The sequence below is a fragment of the Scophthalmus maximus genome, chromosome 7 (assembly GCF_022379125.1).
Source record: "Scophthalmus maximus strain ysfricsl-2021 chromosome 7, ASM2237912v1, whole genome shotgun sequence".
In the NCBI taxonomy this organism is placed as follows: domain Eukaryota; kingdom Metazoa; phylum Chordata; class Actinopteri; order Pleuronectiformes; family Scophthalmidae; genus Scophthalmus; species Scophthalmus maximus.
The window spans coordinates 20,259,819-20,283,272 of record NC_061521.1 but is presented as its reverse complement, the minus strand read 5'-3'; the positions used below and the strand labels follow the sequence as shown (position 1 = coordinate 20,283,272).

The window sequence follows — 23,454 nt, the reverse complement described above, 5'->3', positions numbered from 1 at the left end:
CTAATCAGAAAATGGACAAAGGGATGGAGTGGGCGTGGGACGAATGCAGACCGGTCACTGAAACATGCCACCTACTTCGAAGCTGCCCAGTTAGCTGAGGCGAAGGAGCTAAACTAAGACGCCAGTCCAAGTGCTACTCCTCGATGCGAGTACACTCGCGCTGTCGTCCGCCTGGGGGTACAAGTCGTCCCAGGAAACATTACATGTGGTAAGTAACACTGTAGCTATGCAACAACATTTTAAATAATTGTTTATCTGTTACTGAAATTATACTACAGCGTCTTAAAAATGCATCCAAGTTTTTTTTCTGTGTTTTTCTGTAAGTGTGGTAGTTTGCAGCACTATATTTAAATTTTAATGAATTAAACCAAATAAACTGTGACTCGACAGAAGTTAAAGGTGATGCTTGTTGTTAATGGCATAGAGTAAATGTTTTATTGACAAAGGCTTGTAGACTTAGTTATTATTGCTGTGTTCTTTCTTTTTTTAATTTAGTTTTTTAATTAGAAAATCTACAGTTCACTTCTATATGCAGACGTGGGTGTACAGTGACAAACCTCAGAGATGAGTCTAGTTTGGTGGCAGTGAGAAGATGGTTTGTGCACCAGAAAGTAGGACATGTATAAAAATGTTTTTTTAAGTTTATTGTTATTACTATTTAGGTTAATGTATGGTGAATCACTAGGTGTACTTTAAAGTTATTCAAATTAATCATATGTATTTGCTTTTTCCTAGAGGTAAAATTCTTGTTCGCCTGGAATCCTCTCGTTAAAAATGGAACGGAAGTTGGAACAAATGGACAAAATTGTTGAGGTAGAGATTTTCTCCCAGTGAAATGAAAAGTACATTCAAGTCTTACTAGATTAACTAAAGCTGTATTGTAATCACCGATTTTTCTGGTTTTTCACCTTTTTTGTATATCTCTTATCCAGGAATTACAAAAACTGAAGCATGCAAGTTATCAGATATTACTATTAATAACATTTCTCTTTCCTAACGAATAAACAGACAAACAGAATGTGGAGAACAGTCAATATAGTAATTTACAACTTGTTGCAAAGGTTTGTCATATTTTGTTTTTAACTGTTTGCAAATAAAAACGTTAACAACCTCTTGTTTCATGATCGTAAAAAGGATTTGGAATGTGTGTATACATTTTCCTCTCACGTTAACCATGTTTGTGATGAGACAAGACAAGTGTGGGGTTGCTTTTAACAGAATAAAAGATATTTCATCGTGAGTGAATTGAATACGATTTTTTTTTCATTCTTAGGAACCACATACAACACATTCATTCGAGTGGTACTTAAAAGGGAAGATGCCCACTTCTGTTACCTGCAACCATTTAGGAACTGTTGAGGACTCACTGAAAAGAAGTTTGCAATTTAATTGCAAAAAATAAAAATGACAAAGAGCTCGTTGTTGTAAGAGATGGGAAAGCTATCAGTTCACACTTTCCATGTAGCTTTATTAAAGATGAGCGTTTAACTATCAAGTATATCAATACTGTAGGTAAGCCAAAGCAACCTGGGAGTGTCTCTGTTCGTCCCTGCAGTAAGGGGTCCTGTGATGATTTATTGGGGGTGATAAAACTGTCAGATTGAGTTTGACGTGAGGTGGACCATTCTACATGGATAATTATGGTTATCCATGACCTGAGCCAGTGGGAGCATGTAGATGTAGAACAGAAGACACCCCAGAATGGAGCCTTGGCGAATTCCACATGTAATTTTTGCCCGCTCAGATGTGTTATTACCTATAGATAAAAAGTAGTCCCTTTCTTTGAAATAGGATTTAAACCAGTTTAATACTGTACCCGAGACTCCCACACAGTTTTCCAGTTTGTCTAGTAAAATGTTGTGATAATCGATAATAGAAATTGTAAATTTAGGAGCTGTGTCTGCATCGTCATTATACATGTCGCTCATTATACATGTCGCTCATTATACATGTCCTTTGCTCTGCCAAACATGTTATTCGATAAGCATGAACCGACAAACCCCATAGGGACAAGCTGATGAATCAATATGCCCCCACAGCCTCTGCAAGGAGGGACAAGGTTCACCTCTTAGCAAACAGCAGTCCGGTGCCTATGTGATTGTCCACTCTTCGTCCACATTGAGTCCGTGTATAAAAGAGTTGCTGAACAATGAAGGAGCTGTCAGACCCCATCAAAACAGTTGTTTTTTGCCTTGAATTTGTTCAGCTGCTTAAAAAACTGCTTTTTCAATGATTTTGCTCAGAAACGCGAGGTTTGGTATGGGCCTTTTATGAAGTGTCCAAATTGTTCTTTTATTAAGAGTGACTTGATAACAAGCAGTTTTCAGGGCCGGTGGGAAGACACCTGAGAGAAGAGACGTGTTTACAATCTGTAGAATAGCTGAGGCCATGCAGGTGGCACAAGTGAAACGATATGCAATCTATTCACAGTACCCATGAAATATGTTCTCTTTCATAATCCGTTGGCAGAATTCTCCCACTCAGGGGAGTCCAACACGTTGTTCACACTTGTTTTCAAAACACTAAAATTAGAAGATACAATTGATTTATTTCAATCCAATAATCTTTTTGTATGTTTTGTTATTACTTACCAGATACAGAATGTAGTTTCGATCAGTGTTCTTCAGAGAAGCCTCTTAGAGAACAACTTTTTATTATGCTTAACGAAGATTATCACAAAATGAGCATTGACCCACGCGTGCATTTAATTTGGCTCAGTTGAGAACTCTCGTCTCGTGTCTCACTTTCATAGGCACATTTTTAAAAAACATCTACAATCTGAGCAGGATAATACTCAAATAATGTTAACATGGGTGTTTTTTTAATGTTTTAATTTTCGTTTTATGTCAACCCTATTAATTAAAATTACACTGTTTGGATAAGTATGCATCTCTATTGTTTTTTTCTTTTCTCTTGTTTGCTTTGAGCTTAAACACTGCCCATGTCACCAATGCCCCAAAGAATGAGGAAGGCAAGAGAGAGGAGAGCAGTCCCCAGAAGGTCTCCGAGGGCTGTGAGGTAGGGTATTGAGTAACTGTCGGGGTCTTTACACCTCCGCCAAAGCCAGTGGACCAAATAGTCCGCTATGCACAGCAGAGAGAAGACCTAAGAGACAAGACAAAAAATTTATTGTATAACAGTGATGATGTCTGCAGAGGGAAATATCATCACGTGTCTGACTCACCTGAATCAGGGAAGCAGACAAGAAGGCAATAGTCAGGAGAAGACTGGGAAATGTGTGGCCTCCTTTCATTAGATGAATGGTGTATATGAAGATTAACTGACCAGGGATGACCAAAAGAAGCAGAATCTGGGCAGAGCGATGGTTTGCTCCTATCATGACAAAGCTGAACATTAGACTGTGTGTGTGTTGCATAGGTGCAACACTACACATCTTATTTGAACAGTTTGACTGACTGATTGTCACCTGAACCAAAGAAAGTGCTGCAAGGCATGTGGCAGCTCCTCCGGTCCTCAGACACTTCTCCGGGTGAGAAATTTAAATGCAGATTAGTCGACATACGACTAGACTGTATGGAGACAAGGTTTCCTCCAATCCCTGAGGATAATAGAATAGGTGGGGACAGGGTCCACAGTTAGGGCCTTATTTGCATGACTTAAGCTACTGTTTGACACAACAACACAGATGATGTAGGATTATAGTTATCCAAAGAGAAAACAAACTCATCTTGCTTGGTCAGTACATCCAAAACACATACGTTTCTATCCAACAGCCAAACAGACAGATATACATTCAAAAGCAAAGAAATATTTCAAGAAATAGGAACATGAGGGCCCCCCGACCTTCTGTCACACCGATCCATATGTCAAACTTGGTTCCACACAGCATTGACATGTAAACTCTGGGGAGCAACATCCTGCATTGCAGCTGCCGACATTCCTGCATGCTTCCTATTCATATGTCAAGCTCATATCACAGCAGCCCTGACACAGCACAAGTAGAGATGAGGAGCGGGCGATACAGGGGTCTGGTAGAATCTGCTCAACAAACCTCCCCAACCCCCTAATGCTGCTCATGTCAAAGTAAGATAAGGGCAAGGTCATTGATAGTCTCTTCTCTGAAATAAAAAGTCCCAGTAAAAACAGTTAAAAAAGAATAGCAACACCACAGACCTAACAACTGGACAGTCTGACATTGAAGGCATTTCCACCTTTAGGGTGCAGGATCTAAATTAAGTTCTGGGGAGGTCTATTTATTATTTTTGTTATTTGTGCTCATCTCTTGACCAATCAGCATCAGCACAATCGGAGTCTCCTTTATGTTTACTGTTGTATGTGGTGTTGCTTGGTTGTTGATTTTACATTGACTATGTGTGTAAGTTCAACAGACTTTGACTTTGGTTTTGTCTCAGTTTTTGTCTTGGAAATTTGTTGAATTTCCCAGTGAATAAAATAAATGCTCAGTTGGATCAACAGAGCATTCGTTCCCAGCTGGAGAGGACAAAGTGTGCACCTAGATCATAATAACAGAGTCAGACCTTGAATGGCTTCCAGAGATGCTTCTTGGATGGAAAACAAAACGAAAGAGGTTGTGTGCTTCATGTCTAGTGTGGGTGGTGCACTTCAGCTAATGGTAGAAGTGTTAAAAGGCACCTGTTGGTGACCCTACAGTATAAAAAAGGACTATATGTTTATACAAACAGTGGGTAAATCAAGGGTGACCAACCATTAATTTCCCTCAACACGCTTTGCCTTCCTGAAGAGTTCATGTGTGGAGGAGGTATTTTTGTGTCACAAGGTCACTGGGAGTTGAAAGGATGCCAATTTGTGTGACTCACCACATGCTCTGAAAAGCTGCTTTAAGGGTTTATCCATTGATCTATTAATCTAAATGAATCAATACAGGTCATTGCATGCACTTTCAGAACAACTCACCATTTATGACTGGCGCATATATAATGATTCCTGCCAAGTTTGGATCTGACACAGACTTGTCCAGTATAAGTCCTCCGATACTGAAGGAAGGAAAACCAAGATATTACGTTAGAACCCCTACATATTCTACATATTGTGATTGAAATTAGTTCACTTAGTAGAATTAATAGTTTCACTGTGTTCTTTGCACTGTTCTTTGCTTACGGAACATATTATTTGTCCAGATGAGACCCCAACGAACTGGCTGGTCAAGCATGGACCCCTACAGCTTTGGTCCAGGAGGGACAAGGTTTGTCTCTTTTGCAATCGTTGTTGGCTTGTGTAATCTAAATCTTCTTTTAAAATATATCTTCTCTTGTAACAAATTACTTAAAACTCGGCCGAGTCTAAAACTTTTATTTCTCACCAGGGAATTATGCACTACTTTCCAACACACTTAAACACATTGGCACTTACACACGTAAACAGGCTGAAATTTAGAATTTCTCGCCCTCACTCCCTCAGGGAGTATTGGAGGCAGCAGAGGTGTGTGTTATTTATTGCCCTTAATTTATTGCCCTATACGGTCTTTTGTGACTGACGAAGGGGGCCAGTTGCTGATTAGACATGGGGGAGGTCAACTTTTATGGGGGACGATCTCACTAGAAACCGGTCACAAAAGAACCCACCTTTACAAATATGATGGTTTATTTTATACCTATAACGCGTGTACCACTTGATGCCGAGGAAAAGTATTCAAGACTTACAACTGAATGCTTTTCTAAACATCTAAATGTTAAGCATCTGATTAAATGTGAACATATGTCCAAGCTGCAGGAAGAGTCAGTTACAAGACTGGGGGGTGAATACCTGCTGATGACCATTGCGGTTATGATTGGTTCCCAACCTGTGCGGAGCATGATGTGACTGTCTGGGTGCTTGGAGGCGATGACCACCCAGAGAGGGACCAGGCACAAAATCAACATATCCACCAGATATAGCACATAGGGCTGCAGTTCTGTCAAGAGAAAGAGTCATAACTTATACTATACTATACACTAGGACTCACTTTAAAAATCATGATAGCTCTCTGATCATTGTGGAACAAGCGTTACAAGTGCCGTCTGCTGGCTAAAAGTGAAAACTACATGACATTTGACAAAAAAAACAACCTTTTCAACTAGTGTGTTACAGAAGCAAATTGTCCTTCCAGATAATCCTCGTGTCGCCATCCACCTTTACCTGTTAAGGAGTAGAACCACTGACCGCAGCAGGCCAGCAGGGCGAGAGTGATGAGATCCCCAAAGCTGGCTGCCATGGGTGTTGCCACATTGTCAGGGTTGATTCCCATTCGCATGGAGCCAATGATCACTGCCACCATGATGATACCTTGAGAGGGTTGAAGACAAAGTGAATTTCAGAGGTTTTGTTGATGGTTGGTTGATAATATTACATTCTGCAACCAATTATTAAAATTCATTCAAACATCTAGTCATTCAAATGTGCAATTTGTTCAAACTCCCATTTCTAGAATGACTTCTGCTATGACGAACTGAAGACACATTTTCTGAAAGTGAAAATGTTCTTGTAATCAATACTAGATCTGATAAGTATCCAATCAAGAATTTTACTTATAATTAGATAGAAGTATCTACATTGAGATGAGGGGGGAAAAATGAAAAGAAACCATAGAATTAATGTTGGGAAAGAATGATGAGATGTTTGAAGCTGGTCCTATCTAATCGTTCCACACTGACAGAAAGGACAGTGGTTCAAGATGAAGACAGGTTTGTGTCGTTACCTTGCAGCAATGAGGCCATGAAGGCCGTAGAAACACTAGTTGAACACAGAAGCACCACGTGATTAAAGGGCATCTTTCCCTCTGCCATCCAGCCCAAGACAGTCGCCAGCAGGGAGGCCAATAGGCCCAGCACTGTGGCTTGTAGCTGTAACACCAGCGTGGTAGTGAGAAATATGGAAACATTTTAGTAGATTGGAATTACATTGTGCAGATAAACAGGTAGTGATGTAGGTGTGAAATAATATAAAAAATGTTTTCTCTAAAAAGATAATGATGTACCTGTTTGAGCGCCAGGTTCCCAACAATCATCATCCACTTTTCTCTGGCAGATCCCATTTTCCCTGCGTTCACCTGACAACAACAAATTTATTTATTAATTATATATGTATTTATATATATATATATATATATATATATATATATTTACTCTAATAGAAAATATTCAATATACTGTGTTATATATACTTTATACTGTGTGATTCATAGTTCTGTATTGCGTGCACTGTTCTGTGACAACCTGAAAGCTTATGCCTCCCTTCACATTCCTCCATTACCTGTCCCCTGCTCCCATTCCGTCATATTCCCATCCTCTGCCATATATCCTTACATTGACCTCCTCCTACTCTCATCCCCTGCACCCATTCTGCCATATATCCTTACATTTTTCCCTTACCTTGACCTCCTACTCCCATCCCCTGCCGTATAGCTTTTTGCAGCACTACATTGCTTGGGGACAGACCTCACTGCTTGTGGGCAGACCTCTATCACTGCGGAATCTCCTCTTTGTCTTATCACTATAAGGCTCTGCTAAAGACAAACCTCGGGCCAGCACTTTTTCAGACTACCCTGTGTGCTCTGTAAAACCTGTTTGCCTTCTGCTCGCGACAGAATAAAATACTTAAACAAAATCCACTTTTTTCAAAGAATCTTTATTCCAGCCTCTCCACCGAAACACACACACACACACACACACACACAAACACACACACACACACACACACACACACACACACACACACACACACACACACACACTAGGTAAGTGCTATATATGCACTTCAAACGGTTTCCTACCGTGCTTCCTAACATTGATATTACAATTAACCAAACCTGCAACTTAATTAAATGTTAAAATTAATTAACACCTCAGTATTAACAGGAAACAGGATCGATTCGAAATAGAACCCAGTGTCCATGTTCTTCACAGCAAAACAACATGTTTTTGATATTTTAACAGCAGGGGTCAGTAGCACAGAGGATTAGGCTTCATCAATCTTTTGCATCTTAACGAATGGCAGTTTATACCGGTTATCTAAGTTGTTCGACTATTGTTAGCATTATTTTGCCCTGCCAGAATATTGTACTGTAAATTGATGTGCGGCTGTTGACTTCACATGTCTGTGTGGAGTTTCACACCCACGATGCAAGGGAGCAAAAATAAAATCCTGAGAAAGAAGTTGTCAACACTGTCACTCTGTTTTTGTAGTGTTCACTTTCTGACTCTTTGGACCCCCCTTTGTCTATTTCTTATTTTTTACTATGCCATGTGTGTGTGGGTGTTTGTGTGTGTGTGTGTTTTTGCACTCACAGCAGTGGAGAGTCTAGAGGCCAGAGTCATTTCCAGGTTCCCCTTCATGCCTAAAACAGCAGGGACCAGGATGAAGATCTCTGTCACTTCCTGGAACACGTCCCAGTTCTGCCATGCCAAAATAATCATGTAGAGATTTAGCAGTTTACATCAACCCCACAACCACACAATAAATCCTCTTTATTTTCAGTTGCAGCAAAAATAAAGAAACCAATTTTAAACTTCACATTAGTTTTCTTCTCTCCTGTCTCTCCTCCGTGGGTGTTTCCCCCTCTCAGCATCTCTCTACTTATTTGCAAAAAGAGAATGTTTTCAACACCCACTCTCCCTGATCCAGCTACCAGGGGGTTTGAACTAGAACACAGTGCATATATTCTAAACTCTCAACAACTCCCGTGAACTCCTCTGCACCTGCCAGTTTCCTCACCTGAACCACATCCAGCAGCATCCCGGCGGAAACTGTCCCGAACCCGGCCAGTAGAAATGGCACCAGGATCTGCAGCACCATGGAACAGACAGACTCCGCAGGTGCGACCGAGCCAACTTCATCCTTTGCCGTTGTGGATTCGCTGACCCTTGACCTACCATAGAGTTTAACGGGGAGCAGAAAGTCTGTCTCGGTGTACTCCTGTGGCTCGTATTGGAGAATGGTATTGTCATTGGAGCTGAAATGTTGTGGACCACCAGCGTGATGCGATGAGGACGGCTGTGAGCTGTACTGTTGGCTGGGGCCTCTTCTGTCAGAGATGCTTGTGGGTTGTTGCTTATCCTGTGACTCTGGGACAACCATGGCGTAAAGTCGGGTTTTGGCAAGATGTAGCTCCTGCTGCTCCGGCTCCTGAGGAATTCCTTCCCTGGTTGGTCACAATTAGCTTAAAGAGGAGAAAAAGCTGTTATGACAACATCTGTAAACACAACAATACACAAACAATCCAGAAATAATAGTTCTCCTTCTATACCACCACTCACTAGAAATGTGTTGTTGTCATGGCAATGACATAATAAACTGCACAGAAGCAGAAATAAAGCAAAAAAGAAAAAAATTTGGTGGATGCATGTAAGTATAAGATCACTAGTAGCTGTTTTAAGTGCTATAGCAAGGAAACCTTTAATATAAGAGGGCTTCTGAATATTTTTCACTTCCATGGAAAATCAAATTCTGGCATGCAGAAAGCAATACTTTCTGCATGCCAGATTATACAAAATGCAACACTTTCTGCATGCTGCACAAGGCTGAAAAATGTCTGCATTACAATTCTTCATGCCTGTTTCCCTTCAGCAACACTGAGGCTATGTTGTCTGACCGAGACAATGCACTTCATGCGAAATTACTAAGAGATGATCAGGTACGGTACGGGAAAAATGAGGTCACCAAGTTATAAGAGAGGAATTGTTTTTCTAACCTTATTAAACACAATCTGCAAATATGTTGTCAACAGATGATAAAAATGCACGTTAAAAAAGTACATAATATAAAAAATATATAGAATTTAGTTTTAACTACAACTTTAATGGAAATAAGCATTTTGTATAATGGTAAATATCCATTTGCATCATAATTTAAGCGGCTATAAGGTCAGCAACGTTACAAGCACCACACCGTGTGAGCCAAAACCATATAATGTTATAAAAGCCTAAGTGTTTAATGTTATCTGTAAGGACTCTGCTGACTTTGAGAAGATCAGCACTATATGATGCTCTGAAGTACGTAAAGGAAAGCAGGGTACATCAAACCGATGTCAAACAGACACTAATGAAAGGCTTTCAACAGTTAGGCACGAATCACCTCAGGTGTCATGGTGTGGGGCCACAATAAGAACCTGAGACAAGTTTTTAATAATCATATAAAATTGACTTGCAGTGCTTATTTTCCCTTGGTGTGTCTCTGTCCCCCCAGCATCTTTGCAAAAAGCGGACACGGCACATAAAGCGAAGCAAGTGTGTCACATATCTTATACATTTGGTCAATGGTTAGCGGTAGAATAGTAGAATAAACAAAGTTTCCTTACCCTTAATGTGAAACCGTATAGGAGGAGAAGAGGCATCTGTTCTCACAGTCCGCTGCTGACGACCCGGACTCTTCCTCGTGGCCTCTGCCGTCCTCTGAATGGTGTGCTGAGTCTTCACTGTGGCATTACCGAACACACACGCACATAACTCTCACCTCCCTTCATTATGTCTCGTGCTTGGACATTCAAACACAGCGACAGCCTGTGTATAACCAGTATATGACAGACAGCTGTATACAGACAGTCATGTGCTGACCGGTGACTATTATTTTGTGTTTGTTTATTTTTTAAAGGAAAAGGCCTTATTTTTAAGGCCTAAATTGTCTAAACATAAACAATTAAACAACAACAATCATCTATCTATCTATCTATCTATCTATCGATCGATCTATCTTTCTATCTTTCTATCTTTTTATCTATCTATCTTTCTATCTATTTATCTATCTATCTATCTATCTATCTGTCTATCTATCTGTCTGTCTATCTATCTATCTATCTGTCTATCTATCGATCTATCTATCTATCTGTCTATCTATCTACTATCTATCTATCTATCTATCTATCTATCTGTCTATCTATCTATCTATCGATCGATCTATCTATCTATCTGTCTATCTATCTATCTATCTATCTATCTATCTGTCTATCTATCTATCTATCTATCTATCTATCTATCTATCTATCTATCTATCTATCTATCTATCGATCTATCTATCTATCTATCGATCGATCGATCTATCTATCGATCTATCTATCTATCTATCGATCGATCGATCTATCTATCTATCTATCTATCTATCTATCTATCTATCTATCTGTCTATCTATCTATCTATCGATCTATCGATCTATCTATCTATCTATCTATCTATCTGTCTATCTATCTATCTGTCTATCTATCTATCTATCTATCTATCTATCTATCGATCTATCTATCTATCTATCGATCGATCGATCTATCTATCGATCGATCTATCGATCGATCGATCTATCTATCTATCTATCTATCTATCTATCTATCTATCTATCTGTCTATCTATCTATCTATCGATCGATCTATCTATCTATCTGTCTATCTATCTATCTATCTATCTATCTGTCTATCTATCTATCTATCTATCTATCGATCTATCTATCTATCTATCGATCGATCGATCTATCGATCTATCTATCTATCTATCTATCTATCTATCGATCTGTCTATCTATCTATCTACCTATCTATCTATCGATCGATCGATCTATCTGTCTATCTGTCTGTGGCGTTCAACTTCGAAGGACTCCATTTCCCATGAGCACTAGCGACCATTCACAAATCATGAGACACATCATGGGACCGCGCAGCTTCACTTTCTAGCAGCCGTCTATCGGGTCACCGAATGCGGGCATCATGGCGGTGGAAACCATCGCACCTGACTGGGAGTTCGACCGCTTCGACGACGGCTCGCAGAGTAAGTGCCGCGTCCAGCGCTGACACGCGGCGGACAAGACACAGCGACACGCCACGGCTGACGGACGCTAGCCTCCGTTGCTAGCTTTGGCTGCTAGCAAGAGTTCCCTTTCTTTTTTTGGTGCCACCGGGCTCCGTCTATTGACTGGATAAACAAACACATTTGGAATTATCTCGCGCAGTATTTTCTGACAGTGAATCCCCCCCCCCCCCCCCTGGCTACCTCTCAAGTGCACAGTGCAAATCTGAAAGTGCAAATTCACGGACGAGGACAAGCTAGCTGACGTTTACAGCCAGCAGCCTGTCAAAACCAGGCTGAGGATCAGTGTGACAGTTGTGAACAGTTTTAGCAGTGATGAATACAAATGACAGCTTAAATAACTACACTCAATCGATTAGTAATCAATGTATAAATTAATCTGCAGCTATTGTGATAATCGGTTCAAGTAGTTTTTATGGTGAAACAAAAAGTCAAATTTCTCTGATTTCAACTTCTTCAATGTGAATATTGTCTGGTTTCTTTGATCCTCTTTGACATCTGACCACACTAAATATCTTTGGTGTGTGGACGAGACTAAACTTGGGAAATCTCGTGGGGAACACGATCCTCATTTTCACCATTTTATGGACCAAACAACTAATCGATTAATCCAGAAAATAATCGACAGATTAATTCGCTGAAGAAAATAATCGTTGGTTGCAGCCCTAAAGTGTAGTTTGTTTTTTGAATGTGTATTTTGCTTCTAATACATATAAACGTGAGCAAAACGTCGAATGCAAAACCACATGTAACACTGCACGTTAACTCCAGAATATCGCTTTATGATATCTACACATGCAACACTGTCAGGGTGTAATGTACAAAAGCAAAACACTCATGTACAAGTAAAAAATGATTATCTTCTATTAAAGATTCATCAAAACATAAGCAGCATTTTGTAGTTGTTGCTAGTGTAGTGGAGTAGAAGTAGAAAGCATGAAGTCGCAGGCTGAAGTAAAGTACAAGAACCTCATGAACCGTAAGTACAGTAGTTGAGTGAGTGTAACTTCCACCCACTGACGTTTTTGACGTAACTTTCCATCCCTGCAGAAATACACACGGAGGTCCAGCTGAAGAACTACAGCAGGTTTCTAGAGGAGTATACCTCTCAGCTGAGGGGTATCGAGGAGGCTCTGGATGACTCCATCGGAGACGTGTGGGACTTCACTCTGGACCCCATCGCCCTGAGGGTAAAAAACACTGTTGGCTTTTAAGAACATTTTAGACAGTTGGGTTCACTCACATTTGAAACTTGTGTAATTTCCTTCCCGTTGCCTTGTGCTCTCTTTCAGCTTCTCCCATATGAGCAGTCGTCGTTACTGGAGTTAATTAAAACGGACAACAAGGTAAGTTTGGACAAAATCGTCTCTTAACTTTTGTAGTCTCATATTCACAAGTTTTTTTTAAATGATCAGTTTTGTTTTGTGTGGTGTGTAGGTTCTAAATAAAGTCATCACAGTTTATGCTGCTCTCTGTAGTGAAGTGAAGAAGCTCAAGTATGAGGTAAGCATTGGTCAAAACGGTGCACATTTCATGGTGCATGTATGTTTTGTAGCCATTGTTATTGCTGTGCTATGAAATACAAATGTCGCGTCTGATATTTATGTCCACTTACAGGCAGAAACAAAGTTCTACAATGGATTGTTGTACTATGGCGAAGGAGGTAATAATACATCCTTATATTCTGAGTTTTCCCTTTGATTTAACATTCTGCTTTTTAGAGAATTAATGCAAAATGTGTGTCTCCGTGTTACAGTGTCTGACACCGGTGTGGTGGAAGGAGAGTCCCAGATTCAGATGGGTAGATTCATCTCATTACTACAGGTGAGCAATTCATCATTTCCTGTCATAACGTAGTTTACTTGAGTCCAGAAAAAACACTGAGAGCTTCTCTCACTCGCTGTTTTCTTCTGACAGGAACTGTCCTGCTTCGTGTCAAGATGTTATGAAGTGGTGGTCAACATTGTTCACCAGCTGGCTGCCCTCTACAGCAGCAACAAGTAAGTCACTTGATCAGACGCCAGTCATTTCATAAAGTGACTGCACTGTTCTTGTTGGATTCCTTTTGGATACGCTCGTCGTGAAAAGAGCCTTTGTGCACTTTACATGCAGACAAAAGCAGAATGAACAGACTGCAGTTCTGGTTTAAGTTTCTATTCAATGTTTTGCTCTGTTACAATGCAAAACATTTACAAAAGCATTTCCTCTCTCTATATCTTAGGGGTGCATCAAAAATCATTGAGTCATCAGGGGTCCATTTCCAGGTTGGTACAGGATTTAATGATTTTCTTTTTTTCGAGTCTATAATCTCAGGCTCTGAATATTTCTCACCACGTCTGTTTTGCGTTCCCGCTGCAGATTGTGTACGAACACCTCGGCGAGTTGTTGGTGGTACTGCTCGCACTCGATGAGATTTTGGAAAATCACGGCACACTGAAAGATCACTGGAAGATGTATAAAAGGTTAACACACACACTGCACGCACAACTATCGCAACCAGTGAAAAAGTTTTGTAGTAAATACATTTTATGATAATTTATTGTTTATAGTCGTCTCTAACCGCATCATTCGATCATAGGTTATTGAAATCCGTCCACCATAACCCTGGGAAATTTTCCATTCCTGAAGAGAAGCTGAAACCATTCGAGAAGCTCCTGCTCAAGTTGGAGGGACAGCTGTTGGACGGCATGATACTGCAGGTGACTTCATCTCCCCCCAGATCTTTATTATGTTGTAGAGTTCATTTCCTGAGGTTTATATAGTCCAGTATTTGCCAAAGAGTCAGTGTTTGGAGTTAATATAAACTGTAAACATAGATGAATTGAAGACTTAATACTCAATTGACTATATTCTGATCATGTCCTTTTGTGCGACAGGCCTGCGTGGAACAGAGATTCGATGATCCTGGGGAGGGAGTCGCTGTTGCCAAAAACAGCGTCTTCGCTGAAGAGTTTGCCTTCAACATTCGCACCATATTCACCAATGTTGAGTCAAAGATTGGTCAGTTCCTCCTCTGCAAGAAACACTTGGTTTCACTGATGGTAACTTTTTCCCCCCCTGCAGCTTCAAAATGTCTTTGTTTGTGTGTTTTTTGGGGTTCATGTGGTTTTCAGGTGAACCTTCAGAAATTGACCAGAGAGATAAATACGCCGGCGTCTGTGGTCTCTTTGTTCTTCACTTTCACATCTTCCGGAGTGTCGACAAAAAACTCTACAAGTCACTGCTCGACGTCTGTAAAAAGGTAAGCTTTCTCTATTGGCGAGCTCTCCACAAGCTTATTTCTAACTGATCTGAAAGCAGCGGAAACACCTTTTCTCATGTGTATTTGTGTTTTGCCCTGTCCTCCAGGTTCCCGCTGTCACCTTGACTGCGAACATCATCTGGTTTCCCGACACTTTCCTCATCGCCAAGGTCCCGGCTGCAGCCAAGCTGATGGATAAGAAGAGTCTGCAGGGCATCAGAATGCAGAGAGACACCTACCTGCAGCAAAGAGCTCTGACACTTACAAAGTCAGCTGGGCCAGAAACTCAGTCACATCAGTTCTTCTTTTTTTTTTAAACCAAATTTTTTCAGATTTGAGGATCTAACTGTTTTAAATCGTCTTTTCTCTTCAGGGATGTTCAGTCCTACTACGTGTTTGTAACCTCTTGGATGATGAAGATGGAGTCCATCTTGTCCAAAGACCATAAAAGTGACAGGTTGGCAGACGACCTTAACAGCAGGTGTAATGTGTTTGTGCAGGTAAAAGCAGGACAACAGAGAAAAACCACATAGACCAGCGCCATCACATGGCTTTCACATTTATTTTCAATATTTTTATATACATTGATTAGTCTTCATATACTCTTACAACCCCTTCTCGTCTGCCTCACAGGGCATCCTGTATGCATACAGCATTGGCACTATTATCAAGACCACCATGAACATGTACATGTCGATGCAGCGGCCCATGACAAAGACGTCTGTCAAAGCGCTCTGTCGACTGGTTGAATTGCTCAAGGTTTGTATGTGTGTGTGTGTGATGATTTATTTCCATTCCTCTTACCAGTACATTCATTGTTTGTCTTCAGTTGAACTGATAAGGTCAAACCACGATTCCCCCTCAGGCTGTGGAGCACACGTTTCACAGGCGCTCCATGGTGGTAGCCGACTCTGTGTCTCACATCACTCAGCAGCTGCAGTCTCAGGCCCTACATGCCATTGGCACAGCCAAGGTAAACACAAAAATAAATAAATAAAGGGATTATTATGTTTAAATAATATCTTTTGTCTATCTTATATGACACTATTTTGTGTTTACATCCCCCGAAGAAAAGGGTGATCTCCGACAAGAAGTACAGCGAGCAGCGACTGGACGTGCTGTCGTCTCTGGTTCTGGCAGAAAATGCCCTCAGCGGACCCAGCACCAAAGAGCGACGCCTGGTGGTGTCTTTGGCTCTGTGCGTCGGCACTCAGATGGTACGTTGCAAAAAGTCTTGATGTGGTTGATGGGACGCAGACACTTCCGTTTCCTTTTTTATTTAGTTTGACATTAAAAAATCAAATCTCTTGCTCCTTCTAGAAAACGTTCAAAGACGAGGAGCTGCTGCCGCTGCAGCTCGTGCTGAAGAAGCTGGATCTGATCAGTGAGCTGCGTGAAAGGTGTTTTTTTTTTTTTTGATTAGCCTAAAAATTTCCAATACCAGATTTCTAGTCAGTGCATGACACAATCCGTGTTTTACTTGTATCCACCACGAGCTGGCAAACAGTTAAACCCTCCTTGCAGTGATGAAAACTTTGAGAGGTTTAGATGCTCCTTCTTGTGATAGGCAGCTTCAACATCTTGTTAAACAGAATGACAGTTTTGCTCTGATCTCAATGGATCACAGTCAAAAGGCAAAAACAGAACACTTAAATGCTGTCACTCATCACTGTGGCAGAATTATCTGTCAAAGCTTCACTCACTGATATCTGGCCATTCATGGAAGCTAATGTCAGAGCCTGTAAGACATGTTTTACGTTTTTCGCAACAAATCTTTGTGCCTCCAAGTTTGCGATTTGATGTTTTCTTTTTGTCTACTTTAAGGTTTGCTTTCTTTTGCTCCTCAGGGTGAAGATTCAGTGTGACTGTAGTTTCCTCTACTGGCACCGAGCTGTGTTTCCCATCTACCTCGACGACGTGTACGACAACGCTGTGGACGCAGCGAGAATACACGTAGGTTGACGGGACCACTGATGTACACATCAGTCTTGTGTACACGCTTATTCACGTTGGCAGTTTTCTCCTTGTTTAAATTAGTTTTTGTCGTTTGTTGTTCGCAGTACATGTTCAGCGCGCTGAAGGACAGCGTGCCGTCCATGTTGCACGCCAAACACATGGATTCGTGTGACCAGCTGCTGGAGAGCTACGACGAGGAAATCATGGACGTGTTCAACGTGGTGAGAGCAGATGAGCAGAAAGAGGAAATGAACAGTAATTTAATATTATGACACTGTGGATGGATGTTCGATCAAAATCTTCCTTTTCATATACGGTGTCAAAATTACTTACTTTAACATCCTCAACCTCCATGATCCTCTTGTACATTTGTGAACGTTTACCACAAATGTGAAATGGCCACATTTCTCTGGTCATTATTTATAATTTTTTTTATCAACACCATAACTCAGGAAACAATACAATTGCGAGGTGGTAATTTTGGTTTGATTTTTGTTTTTGTGTCATTGCTCTCGTAGCACCTGCTGGACAAGCTGTGTAAGGAGATCGAGAAGGATCTGCGTCTCTCCGTTCACACTCACCTCAAGCTGGACGACAGGAACCCGTTCAAGGTCGGCATGAAGGACCTGGCCCACTTCTTCTCCCTCAAACCCATCCGGTTCTTCAACCGCTTCATTCACATCAAAGGTGCTGAAACAATGTGTTTATACATCAACACACAGATGATACTGTTTTTGTTATTTGTTGATCGTGGGATATAATACTGTAATACTTTATTTCTATAAAGTTTGGTGGAAACCTCTTTGTTTCATGAGGATCCAGAAACTTTTTGGAAGATTTCTTTCATCCATACAGCTAGAGTATTAGGGCCACAGGGCCAAATCTCAGATTTTGAGAATAATTCTGAGATTTCGAGAATAAAGTCGTAATTGAGACGAAAGTCATATTTCTTGAATAAGAAAAAAAAAAGTGATTTCTTAGTCCAGGTGGTTCTTCCTTTCGGACTAGACCCAGTTTCATGCACAATCTTTCTGATACCAATGATAATGTAGTACTGATTTGCCAAAAGAAGTATTCCTTAATTTGTGAAACTTATAAATTAACAAGATGCTCCACATTCCTCATTTTAAACGCAGGCGACAGGCTGATCTTCTGATCTTCTGATCTTCCCCCTCGAAAAATAACACTTAGCCTAAAATTACAACTTTATTCTTGTATATTATGACTTTTTTTCATAAAATTACTACACTATTATCGTAATAAAAATATATATTTTTTGATCTCCTTGCAGCCTATGTGACCCACTACCTGGACAAAACTTTCTACAACCTGACCACCGTGGCTCTGCATGACTGGGCCACCTACAGCGAGATGAGGAACCTGGCCACGCAGCGTTATGGACTCATGATGACGGAGGCCCACCTGCCAAGTCAGACACTGGAACAGGTCCGTGTGGTTGCACCTTCACACATCAGTAACATAGTTTGATGTTTTTATTAAATGAGTGCAGGAGCAAAGAAAGAAAATGGTTGATCAACTTGTGTCCTCTGTGTTTTCTCTCTCGCAGGGTTTGGATGTTCTGGAGATAATGAGGAACATTCATGTGTTTGTCTCACGCTACCTTTATAACCTCAACAACCAAGTAAGACTCCCAGCCTCCATGTTCTGCTTCTGTATTTTGAACCGAGCCGATGTCTGCGCATACGGTCTGCGGATACATAGTCCTGACTGTGATCGCTGCTTTCCAATAGATCTTCATAGAGAAGGCAAGTAACAACAAGCACTTGAACACCATCAACATCCGTCACATTGCCAATTCCATCCGGACCCACGGCACGGGCATCATGAACACCACAGTGAGTTTACAGCCGAGGCAGTGGAGCTTTTTTTTTTTTTTTTTTATTCTTTTGTCCATAATAGGTTTTCTTTTTCGGACTCACCTGTTGCACATGTGTCCTCTCCGCTTTCACCAGGTGAATTTCACCTACCAGTTCCTGCGCAAGAAGTTTTACATCTTCAGCCAGTTCATGTACGACGAACACATCAAGTCCAGACTCATCAAGGACATCCGCTTCTTCAGAGAGACAAAGGACCAGTCGGATCAGAAGGTGAGAAAAAGTCTGTCGCTTATCAAACCAGTTACACAAACCGAGCAAATGTTTTAACTGGTCAGACACCTGTTGATGACCCTGCATGAGAGTAGGAAAACAAAATCAGTTCGTAATCAGATTAACATGAAACTAATCTGCCATTAAGAAGGTTAAGTTGTTAAATTCAGTCTCTTGAACCAGGGATTTTCTAGATTTTCTGTCCCTGGAACCAGTTATCTGGATAATCTTCTTGTAAATAATCCCCTTAAATATTGTTTTATCATATCAGCAGGCACGATAACTTCAGCTCCCCCCTCCCGGCTGTTGTTGAGCTGTAGCTGTTTTTGTGTGTTTGTCGTAGTATCCGTTTGAGCGAGCGGAGAAGTTCAACCGCGGCATCCGGAAGCTGGGCATCACCCCTGACGGACAGAGCTACCTCGACCAGTTCAGACAGCTCATCAGCCAGATCGGTGAGACATTAGCGTCCAACTATTCTCTGTATATAATCGTAAGAGATTCCTTCGCAGGTGCAGGCGGGACGTCAGCAAACACCAAATTTGCCCGTTTTTTTTGTTGTTGTTGTTTTTCAGGTAATGCCATGGGCTATGTGCGAATGATCCGTTCCGGAGGCCTCCACTGTTGCAGCAGTGCTATCAGGTAAACAGATGGTTGTTGTTGTTGTAGCACTTTTTTAATAACGCTGGCTGTCTGTTCCCTTTCATTGAATAAGGGCTAAAAAATTAAAAAAAATAAAGTGGATGCATTGATGAGATTCCCTCCCTTAAAAGTAAATCTCACTAGAATGTTTTAATGACTGTGTTTTTTCCAGGTTTGTTCCTGACCTGGAGGATATCGTGAACTTTGAGGAGCTGGTGAAGGAGGAGGGACTTTCAGAGGAGACTCAGAAAGCTGCGAGGTGTGCGAAATGAGAAAATCTTTACTTTTCAGTTACTTTATGTCAGTGTTGCCAGTAGAGTATTGTGATTATTTCTACAGCTCCAGTGGATGTTACACTGTGTGAAATCAGCACTCAAATAACTTCACTGTATTTCCATGTTTACACCTCAAGGTGGCACCAGCGTGAGAAAAATGTAAAGGAAACCTCATCTTAAACAGCTGTTTGTTATTCCCAGTGTCCTTGACTCCGTATTGGGAGATCTGACCAGCAACTCCGCCGAGGGGACGGAGTACTTCAAGATGCTGGTGGCGGTGTTCGCGGCAGAGTTTCGCAGCGCCAAGAATATGCACCTGAGGAACTTCTACATGATCGTACCCCCACTGGTCAGTGTAGAGACTTTTCAGAGACTTTTTCCTCTTGACATTTAACTTTTGATAATTGATTCACCAAAAAAGAAAAATCTCCCTTGTAGACTGTGAATTTCGTGGAGCACTCCATCAGCTGCAAAGAGAAACTTAACAAGAAGAACAAAAGCGGAGCTGCTTTCACAGACGATGGCTTTGCTATGGGTAATAAATCCGCATCACATTACGGCTTCATGCTTTACTGCCTCTTGTATCGCATCTCGACTTAACTCTCCTCTTTATATTTCCCCCCTCTACCATTGCCGTCTCTCGCTCCCTCAGGTGTGGCGTACATCCTGAAGCTGCTGGACCAGTACCTGGAGTTCGACTCCCTGCACTGGTTCCAGGCCGTCAGAGACAAGTACAAGAAAGAGATGAACGCGGTGGTAAAGGAGCAGAACGTCCAGTCCGCCAGTCAGGATGAAAAACTGCTGCAGACTATGAACCTCACCCAGAAGAGACTGGACATCTACCTTCGGGTATTATAGTCTTTTGGTTTTTCTTCTTTTCAGTCGGACATCCGTTTAGAACCTTTCGAGTCGTGTTCCACCGGCATGTAAGTGTGCACGCGACCGGAGTGGGTAATGCAGCTCCTGTCTTGATCAGCTGAGGAAGCTGCGATGTCAGATGTTTCTTTCAAATCATAATTCTTAACCTTGTGATTAAATTATCTGAGAATTCCTCTCCTCTCCTGGCAAGACTGTAAAGGTGAGTGTTGGTTAGCCATGAGAGGTCATCTTATCTTGGGCGTGCAGGGACGGTCACTGGTTCGCCGAAGGTTGTCTCGGAGAGCAGTAGTTGCGGAATTTAGGTCATAGTTGAAAGGCGTCTTGCGAGATGCACTGCGGTAAATACAGACCAATGATGGAGCAGCACGAGTGTTTCTCTGATAGGGATAGAATACATTATAGGTGGAAGAAGACATTTTATGAGATGAGGTTACAACACATGACCTGAGAGAGATAAATACACCACAAAGACTCGGAGATAGGCAGGTTCTTGGGACGCCATGCACCGACCACTTGTTGATCTGGGTAACCAGAAATCTCCTCAATATTGAGCTCCTTGTAATAAATACGTCCACGGTCACTGTCTTCCTGAGTCAGCGTCAACTCCATAATTTTTTTCAATTACATGCTCAACTTTGTTGAATTGAATAATTATTTTTTTTTCTTTCTCTACCACTGAGCAGCCAGGCAAGTTTCTCTGTGGCTCATGAAGCCAATTCCACAAAATAAGAGTTTTTCTGTTTGTTTAGTCAAGACTTTGACTCTCACAAACTCAGTAACATCCATTCTAAAGAAGATCACTGGTACAGACAGTTTAAAATAAATTAAACTAAACAGGGTGAAATGGCCTTTAACCAAAACACTACAATACATAGTGGATACCAAATCTGCACCGACCACGAGCTGCCTTTTTTTTTCCCCCTTCACGAAATCACTTAATTCTGCACTTAATTTCCTATACATTTCTATAAAGCACAGTGAATGACCTCTGTGTATGTTAAACGTGCTATATAAACAAGTGTGCCTTTCCTAAAATAAAATTCCCAGTTTATGTGATTTAGACATTATTTTCCTCCGGCCCCCAAAACGTGATCTCCCCCGGGTTGAGAATCACTGATCTACAGTGTTGTGAGCATGTACGTGTGGGATGTCGATGATGTTTCATGCCGAACCCTTTGTCGTCTTCTCCCTGCAGGAGTTTGAGCTGCTCCACTTCTCGTTGAGCAGCGCCAGAATCTTCTTCCGAGCGGACAAGACTGCAGCCGAGGAGACTCAGGAGAAGAAGGATAGAGGTTCGGTGGCGGCGGTGTGATGATGAATGAAGTCAGTCTTAAATTATGCACAGCCACTGGCGAAGCCCACGCTGTTGCACAGATTTCTTTTTCATGATGGTTAAATGAATAAAAAATGAAGTCCCTGCCTTCATCCTCCTTTTAGATTTCACAAGTAACTTTACAATTTTCTCCACCAGAACAAGCTGTCAAAGCAGGAGGTTCTTCAGAAGCCTCCGCCCCAACAGAACCAGGCTCAAAGTGAAGCCAGCGGACGGGGAAGACCTCGTGATGGACGACAACGGAGAGAACTGTAAAAATGACCAGAGCACGCCGCGCCTGGCCAGACAACGTGTGACGGGCTGCAGACTGCACCGAAATGTGTGCGTGTGTGGCTCAGGGACAAGAGACTCTAAACTGGATAATGTGTGTCTGGATAAAATGACAGACATTAGTTGGACGCTGACAAACTGATTACTTCATCAGAGAATGAATGTGTTTTGTTTTTTTAATTACTACAGCAGGAAGTTTCTCCATTTCACAAGTATCCGTCAGCCTCTGATAAATTCAGTTTGAATATGTGGCATCTCGAGCGAGTGCAGTTTAAGAAGGCGAGGTGGGGAAACAAGCGATCGGTGTGTAAGTGCAACCTCTCCGTCGCCGCGCAGCTTTTTGATACTTTTTACACTCGGGCCTGGATTGTTTTTCTACAGTCGTGTGTCCTCCGCAGATCCCAGATGAGTTTAGCCAGCGACTTAATTAGCATGATTTTGATTTCAGTGCCGTTTTTTCTTGCTGCAATTTTTGTTGATAGTCCGACATACTAGTGTAACACGATTGTTCATTGCCTTCGGTGGAAGCTCTGTACGCTTCAGCACACGAATGAAGACTCGTCAGAATGTTTTCAGTGTCGATCTATCTCATGATCGTGTGCCATATTTGTCTACTACTACTATTTGTCTTAATTTTATACATCATGTATAAACTAAGGGGTCTAATGTTTTGATCACCTTATTAATTTAGATGTATCTAGGGTTGTACAGTACTTTAGTTTCATTAATTCTCAGCACGTTTTTATTTAGCAAATTTTGTATCAGAGAATGTGGAATATGTGAAGATGAGGCCACAGTTTGGTCAAAATTACATTCCATGGATTAACTTGCTTGAAGATAAAATGTCTGTTGAGTCTTTGAAGACTAATAAAACTTGCACTCAAAAAAAAGAATTTTGAACGAAACGTCTGAAGTCGTGAGTTTGTACTGAAGCTTAATGTTTGTCAGTGAAAACAAAATTTGTGAAATGTGAAATTACATTTTACATGTGA

At 41.3% G+C, this 23,454-nt stretch overlaps 2 protein-coding genes across 5 annotated transcripts; one reads left to right on the top strand and one right to left on the bottom strand.

Annotated features, from left to right (window-relative positions):
- Nucleotides 1–1,232: 1,232 nt before the first annotated feature.
- Nucleotides 1,233–12,934, bottom strand: slc41a2a (solute carrier family 41 member 2a). Of its 3 annotated transcripts, XM_035641600.2 has the most exons (12): nucleotides 12,783–12,934; nucleotides 10,274–10,390; nucleotides 8,692–9,136; nucleotides 8,265–8,372; nucleotides 6,956–7,027; nucleotides 6,677–6,821; nucleotides 6,118–6,264; nucleotides 5,746–5,893; nucleotides 4,897–4,976; nucleotides 3,428–3,559; nucleotides 3,185–3,333; nucleotides 1,233–3,105 (listed from the first exon to the last, which is right to left on the bottom strand). In XM_035641600.2, exons 3-12 carry the CDS (start codon nucleotides 9,052–9,054, stop codon nucleotides 2,929–2,931), a joined length of 1,521 nt encoding a protein of 506 aa, XP_035497493.2. In that variant the 5' UTR covers nucleotides 9,055–9,136; nucleotides 10,274–10,390; nucleotides 12,783–12,934; the 3' UTR covers nucleotides 1,233–2,928. The 3 variants fall into 3 exon arrangements, with proteins under 3 accessions (XP_035497493.2, XP_047189187.1, XP_035497495.2); XM_047333231.1 differs by lacking the exon at nucleotides 12,783–12,934 and having other exon boundaries at nucleotides 10,274–10,672; XM_035641602.2 differs by lacking the exons at nucleotides 8,692–9,136; nucleotides 10,274–10,390; nucleotides 12,783–12,934 and adding an exon at nucleotides 8,492–8,630.
- washc4 (WASH complex subunit 4) lies at nucleotides 11,563–23,362 on the top strand. Of its 2 annotated transcripts, none has more exons than XM_035641594.2 (33): nucleotides 11,563–11,722; nucleotides 12,812–12,951; nucleotides 13,054–13,107; nucleotides 13,199–13,264; nucleotides 13,379–13,424; nucleotides 13,518–13,585; nucleotides 13,679–13,761; nucleotides 13,983–14,025; nucleotides 14,120–14,223; nucleotides 14,340–14,460; nucleotides 14,638–14,761; nucleotides 14,875–15,002; nucleotides 15,110–15,270; nucleotides 15,376–15,502; nucleotides 15,636–15,761; nucleotides 15,868–15,975; nucleotides 16,073–16,219; nucleotides 16,323–16,402; nucleotides 16,850–16,955; nucleotides 17,063–17,179; nucleotides 17,477–17,645; nucleotides 18,250–18,404; nucleotides 18,526–18,600; nucleotides 18,710–18,814; nucleotides 18,932–19,066; nucleotides 19,410–19,518; nucleotides 19,639–19,705; nucleotides 19,878–19,964; nucleotides 20,182–20,329; nucleotides 20,419–20,515; nucleotides 20,633–20,829; nucleotides 22,055–22,151; nucleotides 22,331–23,362. In XM_035641594.2, the coding sequence occupies exons 1-33, from the start codon at nucleotides 11,662–11,664 to the stop codon at nucleotides 22,393–22,395; spliced, it is 3,516 nt and encodes a 1,171-aa protein (XP_035497487.2). In that variant the 5' UTR covers nucleotides 11,563–11,661; the 3' UTR covers nucleotides 22,396–23,362. The 2 variants fall into 2 exon arrangements, with proteins under 2 accessions (XP_035497487.2, XP_047189186.1); XM_047333230.1 differs by having other exon boundaries at nucleotides 22,055–22,182.
- Nucleotides 23,363–23,454: the final 92 nt, after the last annotated feature.

Coding starts and splice junctions, on each gene's coding strand:
- slc41a2a (XM_035641600.2), bottom strand. CDS start 9,054: ATGGTTGTCCCAGAGTCACAGGATAAGCAACAACCCACAAGCATCTCT. Junction 4,977..5,745: donor ACCGCAATGGTCATCAGCAG/GTATTCACCCCC, acceptor TCCTTCCTTCAG/TATCGGAGGACTTATACTGG. Junction 3,106..3,184: donor TGTCTGCTTCCCTGATTCAG/GTGAGTCAGACA, acceptor CTTGTCTCTTAG/GTCTTCTCTCTGCTGTGCAT.
- washc4 (XM_035641594.2), top strand. CDS start 11,662: ATGGCGGTGGAAACCATCGCACCTGACTGGGAGTTCGACCGCTTCGAC. Junction 15,271..15,375: donor AGAGCTCTGACACTTACAAA/GTCAGCTGGGCC, acceptor TTTTCTCTTCAG/GGATGTTCAGTCCTACTACG. Junction 19,067..19,409: donor AGGACCAGTCGGATCAGAAG/GTGAGAAAAAGT, acceptor TGTTTGTCGTAG/TATCCGTTTGAGCGAGCGGA.